The sequence below is a fragment of the Solanum tuberosum genome, unplaced genomic scaffold (assembly GCF_000226075.1).
Source record: "Solanum tuberosum cultivar DM 1-3 516 R44 unplaced genomic scaffold, SolTub_3.0 scf00444, whole genome shotgun sequence".
NCBI classification, from domain to species: domain Eukaryota; kingdom Viridiplantae; phylum Streptophyta; class Magnoliopsida; order Solanales; family Solanaceae; genus Solanum; species Solanum tuberosum.
Window position 1 is genome coordinate 356,446 of NW_006239365.1, and position 11,329 is coordinate 367,774.

The 11,329-nt window shown below is 36.9% G+C and overlaps 1 protein-coding gene across 2 annotated transcripts; it reads right to left on the reverse strand.

Annotated features, from left to right (window-relative positions):
* Positions 1-223: 223 nt before the first annotated feature.
* LOC102579606 (probable aldo-keto reductase 2) lies at positions 224-3,927 on the reverse strand. 2 transcript variants are annotated; one of them, XM_006363520.2, is made up of 5 exons: positions 3,667-3,927; positions 2,975-3,172; positions 2,198-2,370; positions 2,016-2,118; positions 224-840 (listed from the first exon to the last, which is right to left on the reverse strand). In XM_006363520.2, the coding sequence occupies exons 1-5, from the start codon at positions 3,892-3,894 to the stop codon at positions 505-507; spliced, it is 1,038 nt and encodes a 345-aa protein (XP_006363582.1). In that variant the 5' UTR covers positions 3,895-3,927; the 3' UTR covers positions 224-504. The 2 variants fall into 2 exon arrangements, with proteins under 2 accessions (XP_006363582.1, XP_006363583.1); XM_006363521.2 differs by having other exon boundaries at positions 3,672-3,759.
* Positions 3,928-11,329: the final 7,402 nt, after the last annotated feature.

The following is an 11,329-nucleotide window of genomic DNA, read 5'->3' on the forward strand; positions in this document are numbered from 1 at the left end:
CCTTTTTTCTGTATGTTTTAGATGGTCAGATGGTCTTTTACTGTGATTTATTGTTGCCTTAGTTATGCCCCTTCATTATTTTACAACCTGTCAAAACATTGCTTCTTGTTGTTTTTTTTTTGTAATATAGTAGTTGTTTCCCTTCATCTTACACCTTTATAAGGTGAATTGAAGTATGAGTATTCTTGAATGAAAGCTGTTTTGATAGCTTAGTACTAAATAATTTAGGAGCAATCCATAACATACGTCTCGCTTCATAAATAAGTATGAGTACATTACAAAAGTCAATACTAAATAATTTAGGAGCAATCCATAACATACATCTCGCTTCATAAATAAGTATAAGTACATTACAAAAGTCATCTATATTGTTCGGACTCTTCAAAAATATTACCACGTTGTTCCATAGTGCATTTTTGGAAGATCCGACATATGTGCAACAATATCTTCGGAGAGTTTGAGCATCATAAGAAGCCAAATAGATATCCCTTGTCAAACCCCTATTCAGCTTTCTAGGGAGGACAATGGCGGTGTCTCTGAATTTATCCAAGTTGACGACATGTATACATGTCTCTCACCTTTGACAACATCACCAGAGGTATACGATTCGAGTTCTTTCATGTCTTCCACTGTCAATTTTACAGATAAGGCTCCTACGTTTTCGTTGAAGTTTTCAATCTTCGTAGTGCCTGGTATAGGGCATACATCATCTCCTTGGTGAAGAATCCATGCCAATGCTAATTGTGAAGGAGTGCATCCTTTCCTTGCAGCCATTAGATTGATTTTCTCAAATACTTGCTTATTATGCTCAAAATTCTCTGGCTTGAACCTAGGGAAATTCTACAAAGCAAACCAGCAAAATAATAAATTGATGTTGCAGTTGAAATACAAAGATACATTCATGCAACCATTACACTAGCTATATATTTCACGGACCAAAAAGGTTGTGCCAAAATGTTTATCTTGATAGATTGTGTGTTATATCAGTCACCAGATGCATCGATGAAAGGGTGAGTTGGAAGTTTAGGATAATTTTTCCTGAACCTGGAATAACAACTGCAATTATAACTATGCCTCAATCACAAATAAGTTGGAATCGACTACATGAAGTTTTGACTTCTCCACTTAAGTTTAACTCACGTCATCATCATATCAGATAAAATAAAAGCAAAATATAAGTTGAATATATAAAACAATATTCGAAGTTCTTAAAAAAAGACTAAATCCTACTCTCCACGGCTTAGATATCACCTATATATGGTTCTTTATCTTCTATTGTGCCATATTTTTTGCTAAGTATGCATTTATCCTTAGAAATTTGTAAGTATTTCAAGATTCTACCTCATCTCCTTTTCAACACCCCCACTCGCCATAGTTTCACACCTACAAACTGGTGCATCTGTAGGTCGACACAAGACATGTCAAACCATCTCAAGCGCACTTCTCTTATTTCATTCTCAATGTTACTTGCACTTCTAGCGAATATGGATCATGTTTAATTTTATTTAATATTTATATGATCACATATCCAACTTAGCAGTTGGTCAAATTACTGCATGCTTGGTAAAACCATATCACTTTATGCTTAGTTAGTGTCGGGCAGTTGGATTCAAAGACATCAGCATGTCCATAAACCAGTAGAATTTCCAAATTACAAGAAGGCTTACTATAAGGACTAATATATTTCATTAAGCTATTCCTAGAGAAGCTGTCAATAGAAATGTCATTGCTATTATTCTGCATTTTATGTATCCAGTACAGGTCATGATCATCAATCACCATAGTTAAAAGGCGGTCTGAGGAAAAGGCATTTTATGAGCATGATTTGGCAAAGGCTTTACCTTACAGGGCATTTTGAGAATCTCTGTAAAACATCAATGCACAAAGAGATAACAAGATACTAAATTCAAATGCAACTAAAAACATCAAGTTGATGCTCGCTGCAAATTTGCAGCTTACATGTCTATAAAACAGAAAACACAAAACAGTCAAAGTTTTGATTTATGTGGTCTAACCTTGCGAAAGTCACCATCAGGCAAGCTTTCAATCAACTTTGCCCCTGCTGAGAAGAATCCTCGTCCAAGAGGACTATAAGGTACAATCCCTATGCCAAGTTCTCTGAAAATGACAAGTATCAGAACAAACACTCATTTGCTAGTAATTCAACGCAAGGGGGTTGACCTAAGATATGTGTCACCTGCAAGTAGGAACTACTTCTTCCTCCAGATCTCTAGTCCACAAAGACCATTCCATCTGAACAGCTGTTATTGGATGAACAGCATGGGCCCTTCTGATTGTTGATGCACAAGCCTCTGATAGACCTATATATTTTATTTTACCCTCTTCAACGAGTTTCTTCAGTTCTCCCATCTTACAACAGTATTATGCAAGCAGTATTAGAACATATATAGCACAATTTTGTAAATATAGTAATGATACTGCAGATTCCGCAGTTGTGAGTCACATAGACCTTCAGACAATTGCATAAATCACAGGATCTGAATGGCAAGACAAAAACCTAATTGCGAGAAACTATTTAATGAAGCGACGTCACTTATTAACTAGGTATGATGGAATTCACAAATGTTGGGACAACCTGTTGTCTCGAAAATTCATTTCCAATTCTAAGTATTTCAGAAATAACTTGTTATGAAAGTGTTTATCATAAATTGAAGAAGTTCGTAGAATGACACATCAATAAAATCGTAAAACAAAGAGAAGCAAAAATGGAAGAGTAGCATAGACTTAACAAGGTGTGTCGCATAAAACATGGACTGATATACCAATCAAACCAAGTACAAGTAGTACTTTTGGATAACTAACTTGGGAAAAAATTGACTCTATAGGAGGCTATGATCAATGAAATAGGATTTACCTGATTAGCCACGCAAATCATATAACGCAACTACTTTTTAAAACTTAAGAGTGATGAAGTACACTACAAAAATAGAAATTTGGAGCAAAGATGTCAAACCGTGACTTCAATTGGCAACTGAGTATCGATGCGATGAACATAATACAGATCAATGCAGTCGATATCCAGTCTCTTCAAGCTGGCCTCACAACAAGCCCTTACATATGCAGGTTCACCACAAATGCCCCTATTTCCATCTTCAAAACGTATACCAAACTTGGTAGCTATTTGTACTTTCTCTCTTATTCCTTTAATAGCCTACATAAAATCAGGTAGTTTAACATGAACATATAACATATCTATAAAACTCAGGTAGAAAATGTAAAGCATAGATCTACAAGGATACAGATTAGACTCTCTGGAAGATTTATCAGTTTGAGATACTCCAAGTTTTATGTAAATCAAGTACAGAGAAGAACCGGATACGATGCTCGACTTTATAGAGTGTTTAGCGGCCATGGTATCAGATGAAAAAGTACAACTTCAATTCATATTAAGCATAAACAATTCTAACCCATATGATAAAACATTGAAAAATCGAATACTCTCAACAAGCTAGTGCAGGAAGAGCAACCTATATTGTAAATAAGCAAAGATTATATGTTATTGAAATCTTTTTCACTCTTCGATGACTAATTCCTAACATATAAGATTGAAACACTACAGGATCAGACAGGTACAACAAAGTAAGAAGGAAGTACAACTAATTCATGCAGCACTTTGCAATAACTTGTTTTAAAAAGGATCTTCACCTTACCAATGAGGATTTCATTAGTAAGAGGCCCATAGACATCAGAAGTATCGAGTAAGGTCACTCCAGTATCAATAGCGTGATGAAGTAACTTGATCATTTCGGGCTCGGGCTTCGGCGGGCCGTAGTTACCGGACATACTCATACAGCCCAGCCCGATCCTGGAAACTTCTAGACCTTGTGAACCTAGCTTTATCCTCGGTATGTCGAACGGTGTCGTTTCTTCCATTTTCTCCGGCGGTCTGAAATACTGAGCTCTTTAACAGCTTGTGGTGTATATAACTGAAAAAAGTAAAAAGTAATGAAATTGCATTACAAGTTCATGAAGTCTTAAGGAAGTTATAGTTAGGTTCCTGAAGTTATGTTTGTGTCAATTTTCCACTATTAAGTTTAAATATTTTATTGATTGAGTCCATTATGTGTTTTGTGCTTTCATTAATTACCCATTCATTTTTACCCTCGTTTTTTCTATTGTATGATGAAGTTATAATGTTGGCTCTATGACACAAGTCTGATTGTCCATGGATTGGCATTCAATCTATATCGACGGGTGGAGGTGGGTAGTTTATTTAGGGAAGATGCCTCGTAAAGAGACATGTGTGAAAGTAGGTCTGAGCTAAGATTTTGCTCGTGAGCTTAGTGGTATATAATAAGCATGTCAAATTGTGTGACCTATTGGTCGAACAAAGACGAAAGTTAGTCATAGTGATTTAGGCGTCTTGTATGCAAGGGCTCTCTCGCTCAAAGGGTCAAAGGTACTTAAGAATAACAATAAGTTTTCATCACAAATACAAGGAAAACTTGGATATAAAGGTATGCACTAGCAAAAGAACTTCAGATAAAGAATGTCATTTATATATTGAATTGGTTGTCTTTTATTCCTTTCTTGCGTCTACCCTCCTATTTTATTTTTATCTTTTTTAATTTATTCTTGTTATTCTTAGTCTTATAGAATTATATCACACTGGACATGTATATTACATGATATATGATACATTAACTATGATACATACTTCATCATGAAGTTGTTTAGATGCATTTAATTTAATTATCATATTCAATAAGCAAACTTATGTCATAATTTAGATAAATTAATTAAACACAATATCAACTTTCTAAATGTAGGTAGATGTGTAGATTTATTTATTTTATATAAAATCTAATCTAGATACATTTTTTAATGATGAGTAAATACTCATAACATGCAGATACATTTTATCAGTTCCAGGAACATGCTAAAAAGAATAATTCATATGCATTGTTGTAAGATTTAGTTTAGATACAATGATATTGAAATTTTGATCAGATATATTACTGAAAAAAATATTATCTTTTAATAAAAAATAAAATTTAAAATTTAAAAATGAAGTCGTTATACGCAAGATTTATTCCTAATTAAAATTTAGTTTTTGTGTTTCATTTCATTTTTAAGTACGCATATTTATATACATATATCGACTTCGCATGTATCCGAAATACATATATTTAGATGTGTAAGATACATATATTTGACAAACTAAATATGATACAAACTGTAATTTTGAAAACATAACCAAAAAAAAAGTGCGTATCAAGATCTAAATTAGTAAGATTTGTATTGTTTGTTCTCTTTATGTTGTTAAGGTAGGATAAAGAATAGAGATAATAGATGTAGTAAGTGATTACCATCTTGAATTAGGTCTTTCCATGCATGGCTGCTACTCGGTATTCACATTGCTGAATCAGGGGATAATCTTGAAGAAAAAGAAAAAAGATGCAATGAGTTTGATCAAATAAACTTGTAAAGAAATTGAAAAGTTGAAAATAGGTGTGGCTCAAGAACTTACCTGGCCTAAAATCATAAATAAATTAGAGGCCTTAAACTTTTAAATAATAATTAATATTATGTTTTATTCTATTTAAAGTTTATTCTTTTTGTTATTTTTAAGATACAAAGTTGATAAATATTTCTTAAAAAATATTGGGAAAAGGATCAAATATGCCCCTAAACTATGCGAAAATGTCTAGATATACCCTCAGTTTGAAGTTTGGCTCACCTGTGCCCTCGTCGTCCAACTTTTCGCCCATATATGCCCTTGTAGATGTTAGTTGTTTTGCTGAAAATAACCAATTCATTTTTCCTTTCTTTAAATAACAAATGGAATTGTCACATCCCTTTTTAATTACCACGTGGCATTTATATATATTTAAAAATGAATACACTTCTTTTAAATAAGATATCTGACCCGTAAATCATATCCGACCCAAGGTGGCCAGAGTTTCAATTCCTCCGACCAGATCTAAAATGAGATAACATTTGACATCTGAAATACAACTATTTTGGGGTCGTTTGCTAGTTGTCTTGCCAGACCAGTGAGGTGTGTGGGTTGGTGTTTTGTCGGCTACCTTGGGGGTGGTGTTCTGGAGCTGGTGGTGGTCGGAGCTATTTGGTGGATGTTTGTCCGAGGTTGTGCGAATCAGTGAGCTCATTGGAAGCTCTATTGTTTGCTCATGGATAGAGCTCGAAGCTCACCTTTAATGGTGTTTTTATTTTAGGAGAAAGCGATGGGTTTGGTTGGAGATGGTGTTTCTCCGACCAAAGGGATTTGGGTCAGATATGATTTATCGGCTTATGTGAAATATCCACCAAAGAAATTTGGGTCGGATAGGATTTACGGTGTCACGCCTCGAGCCTACACACTGGATGTGGCCGACACTCGAGAACCATTGATGGACCCAAGCGAACCGTTGGCCTCGCTTACTTACTCAGCGGAAGACTTTACTCAAGATATAACTCACTCATATGAACTTCCAATGGGCATAACTCACTCATACCGAACTTGAAATCGCGCAAACTCGGTGGCGTTGGTAAAGATTATTCCAAGATCTTTCCTACGCGAAACACACCTAACTTATCTTGAGCTAGGAGTTATGGTCGTTTGAAGTTGACCAAAAACTCAAACTTAACTTAACTTAACCAATTTTCCAGATTTTTTATTATTTCCAAAAATCACGCTTTCTAATTCTAGTTCTTTCTAGTTCTTTCAATTTGCGAGAAGTTACAATATCCCCCCCGGGAACATTCATCCTCGAATGAAATTACTCTTACTAGGCTAAGGGTGTAACATCTAACATTCAGCTCAAACACCCAACAAGCAATGCAAAAACAACATGCCAACTTATAAATTAATATCAAGAAAAGGATTAGTACCTTGATCTGGAATTTCTCCGATTTGAAAGAGATGTGGATATCTCTTCTTCATATCTTCCTCAGCTTCCCAAGTAGCTTCCTCAACAAATTGGTTCCTCCAAAGGACTTTGACTGATGCTACCTATTTTGTTCTCAACTTGCGAACTTGGCGATCTAGAATCTGAACTGGAATCTCTTCATAAGATAAGCTATCATTGATCCCAATATCTTTAGTTGGTATGATCAATGAAGGATCGCCCATACATTTTTCCAACATGGAGATGTGGAACACCAGATGGACTGCGACTGCTGCTAACTCTTGTGGTAGCTCTAACTCATAATCTACCTTTCTAACCTTTTTTGATATCCGATCGGGACTAATATACCGGGGGCTAAGTTTCCCCTTCTTACCAAATCTCACAACACCCTTCATGGGTGAAACTTTCAAGTAACCCAATCATCTACTTCAAACTCTAACTCCCTTCTCCTAACATCAGTGTAGGATTTCTGACGACTCTGTGCTGTTTTCAACCTTTCTTGAATCACTTTCACTTTCTCCATAGCTTGATAAACTAAGTCTGGTCATATCTACCTAGCTTCACTAACTTCAAACCATCCAATAGGAGATATGCATTTTCTCCCATAAAGAGCTTCATAAGGAACTGGATGCTAGAATGGCAACTATTATTGTAAGCAACTCAATGAGAGGTAGGTGATCATCCCAATTACCCTTGAAATCAATCACACAATCCACCTTGATACCTCAAAACACTATCTCCCCCTTGTTCAAAAGCCATCACTTTTTGCTTATGAACACTTGCCTTTAATTCAAGAAATAAAGGATCTTGGTATTGCTTCTCTTTTACTTCTGACACTAATGATGATTCAGCCCCATTTATCACCACCATTCCTCCTTCTGTGGAATCCACTAGTCGAACTCCTAGCCATGCAAGTCTATGCACCTCTGTTTCTAACTCTTTCTCACCTTCCTCAAAATAGGCAGTACTACCCATAGACAACCTGCTCAAGGCATCAGTAACAACATTAGCCTTACCAGGGGATAAAGAATACTCATGTCATAATCTTTGAGTAATTCTAACCACCTCCTCTATCTGAGATTAAGTTTTTCCTGACTAAACACATACTGAAGACTCTTCTAATCGATGAACACATCCACATGAACGCCATAAAGATAATGACGCCATATTTTCAAAGCAAATACTACGGCAACCAACTCTAGATCATGGGTTGGGTAATTCTTCCCATGAACTTTCAACTGTCTGGAGGCATAAGCTATAACTTTGCCATTTTGCATTAACACGCAACCCAAACCAACTCTAGATGCATCGTAATACACCACAAAACCTTGAGTACCTTCTGGTAAGGTCAATACTGGGGCAATAGTCAACCTCTTTTTTCAATTCCTGAAAGCTTTTCTCACAAGCTTCAGACCATTGAAACTTCACTGTCTTCTGAATCAACTTGGTCAAAGGAGACGAAATAGACTAGAACCCTTCGACGAACCAGTTATAATAGCCAGCCAAACCAAGAAACTCCTAATATCAGTTGGAGATGTAGGTCTAGGACAATTCTGCACTGCCTCTATTTTCTGAGTATCAACTTTAATTCCCTCTCCAGACACAATGTGGCCTAAGAATGCCACAGACTCAAGTCAAAACTCACACTTAGAGAACTTGGCATATAACTCTCTATCTTTTAAAGTCTGGACAACTATTCTGAGATGGCTAGCATGATCTTATTCATTCCTTGAATAGATTAGTATGTCATCAATGAAGACGACAACAAACATATCTAAATAAGGTTTGAATACTCTATTCATAAGGTCCATGAATGTTGCAGGCGCATTGGTCAAACCAAAGGACATGACCAAAAACTCATAATGACCATAACGGATCCCGAATGTTGTCTTGGGAATATCACATTCCCTTACTTTCAACTGATGGTAGCCAGATCTGAGATCTATCTTAGAGAAACAAGTAGCACCCTGAAGCTGATCGAAAAGATCATCAATCTTTGGGAGAGGATACTTGTTTTTTATGGTAACCTTGTTCAACTGACGGTAATCTATACACATCCTAAGAAAACCATATTTCTTTCTCACAAATGGGACCGGAGCGCCCCAAGGTGAGATATTTGGTCGAATGAAACCTTTCTTTAAAAGATCTTTCAACTACTCTTTTAACTCTTTCAACTCTGGAGGTGCCATTCTATATGGCATAAAAAAGATAGGACAAGTATCTGGAAGAATGTCTATGCCGAAGTCTATTTCTCTCTCAGGAGGGACTCCGGTAGATCATCTGGAAAGACTTTTGGAAACTCTTTTACTACTGAAACTGACTGAATAGGAGGTATCTCAACACTAGAGTCATTAACTCGGACTAAGTGATAGACACACCCCTTAGAAACTAACTTTCTCGCCTTAAGGTACGAAATAAAACGACTGTTAGTCACTACTGAACTGCTCTTCAACTCTATAATTGGTTATGCATAACAGGCATGAAGCCAGTCCATACCTAGACTGACATCAAAATCTACCATGTCTAACTCAACAAAATCAGTCATGGTACTTTTGTGATTGACGGAAATGGAATAATCACGATAGACTATTTCTGCTATAATAGACTCACCATCAGGTGTAGAAACACTGAAGGCTCAAGAAGTTGCTCAGAAAGAACATCAAAATTGAAGACTTGGATCATACCAGTGACAACATCTGGCGAGTCCTCTTATTCTCGGCGACTAGTGATAGCATAAAGACGGTTTCCTTCTCCGCCTGCCCTTGAAGTAGCTCATCTAGATGTAGCTCTATCTGGTGGAGCAACCGAAGAAGACTGAGCTCTATTGCCCCCATTACCATTACTCTTTCTGCTTTTAGGACACTCTCTCATAAAATGACCATTCTGGCCATACTTGAAAGCAACTAGTGGAGCCATCACGACACACCCCTTGAGTGGCTCCTACTACACTTAGAACATGCAGGAGTCTTAGTACCCCCTTGTGCCTTACTACATTGCGAATACGCAGGTCTACCTCTGAAGTTCTGAGAATTTTGACTACTGTACTCACATTTGTTCCTTGGTGCAGGTACACTAGCAGATGATGGAGCAGGTCCTTTCTGCTTATGTTGAAAAGAAGACTGGTTCGCATTACTCTTTTGCTGCCCGGATTTATTCCTTGATGTCTTAGCTCTCTTGTTCTTAAACTCTTCTTTATCCTTCAGCTTGTCCTCCTCAACTTGTTGCACATGGATCATTAGTCTTGCTATGCCCATTTCATCTATTAGCATGGCTGCCTTACTTTCCTTACTTGATAGACGATTTAATCCAACAACGAATGAACTCATCTTGCTCCTCATGTCGGCAATCATCTATTTTTTTCTCTTAGCTCACGGGGAAAGAAACGCCCCATGAAAGCACTCTCAAAACAGTCCAACTCACAATCGGTTATGTGCAAGCACGAGTTAGAAAGAAACTTTTATAGAGATACACTCTATCGCACAAAGTGAGTATGAAAGAAGTGAAAGAATTTCCTAAATGTTGCAGCCTCCTAATTATAGATGTGGTGTGCTTCACACCGATAACTAGGACTCTACAGACACGGCTTTATAGACTTTCTAGGAGCCTTGAACTCTGAGCTCTAATACCAAGTTTGTCACGCCCCAAGCCTACACCCTGGACGTGGCCGGCACTCGAGAACCATTGTTGGCCCCAAGCGAACCCTTGGTCTGGCTTACTTACTCAGCGGAAGACTTTACTCAAGATAAATACTTTTAAAACAAGTAAACTGAACTGCTCAAAAAAAACTTAGAATCTAATGAATAACATTCCCTGCCAAAGTGGCAACTCAAGTCTCAACTTAACTGAAAAAGGGAAAATAAAGACTCATGAACTAACATCACTAACTCTGTCTATGAAGCCTCTAAACAACTGAGATGGACGTCGGGACAAGACCCACGATATCCTAATGAACAAAATACTGAAAGCAATAAAAATGATCCTCCGGAAAGCTAAGAGGCTCACCAACTGACTCTGAGTGCTCAACTAGATCAACGAGGCGCTGGATGCTGATCCTGATTACCTGCTTCTGCATCATAATAAGATGCAGGACAACTGGCAACAGTATATCGAATGTACGAGTATGTGAGTTGGAATGCTAAACATAACTTAAGCTTGAAAAGAATCTGAAAGAAACACTTACCTTAGCTTTACTCAACTCCTGAATAACTTAACTCAATATAAAGCAATAGAACACATGCAATATATATAAAGCTTTTAAAGCAGTAGAAAACAACTTAGTTCGTTAAAGAAAATGTAATAACAAACTCAACTTTACTAATATAATAAAGTAATATAGTTTCTGTGGGAGTTTCTCTAACCAACGACCACCACTATGAGCCTAAGTGGTGACACAACGTCTTGCCCACACTGCCAGAACTGTCTTATACTTAGCCGTCATATAGAACGCTTAACTAAGT

Coding starts and splice junctions, on each gene's coding strand:
- LOC102579606 (XM_006363520.2), bottom strand. CDS start 3,894: ATGGAAGAAACGACACCGTTCGACATACCGAGGATAAAGCTAGGTTCA. Junction 2,371..2,974: donor AGTTGCCAATTGAAGTCACG/GTTTGACATCTT, acceptor TACTGTTGTAAG/ATGGGAGAACTGAAGAAACT. Junction 841..2,015: donor CTGATGGTGACTTTCGCAAG/GTTAGACCACAT, acceptor TTTGCTTTGTAG/AATTTCCCTAGGTTCAAGCC.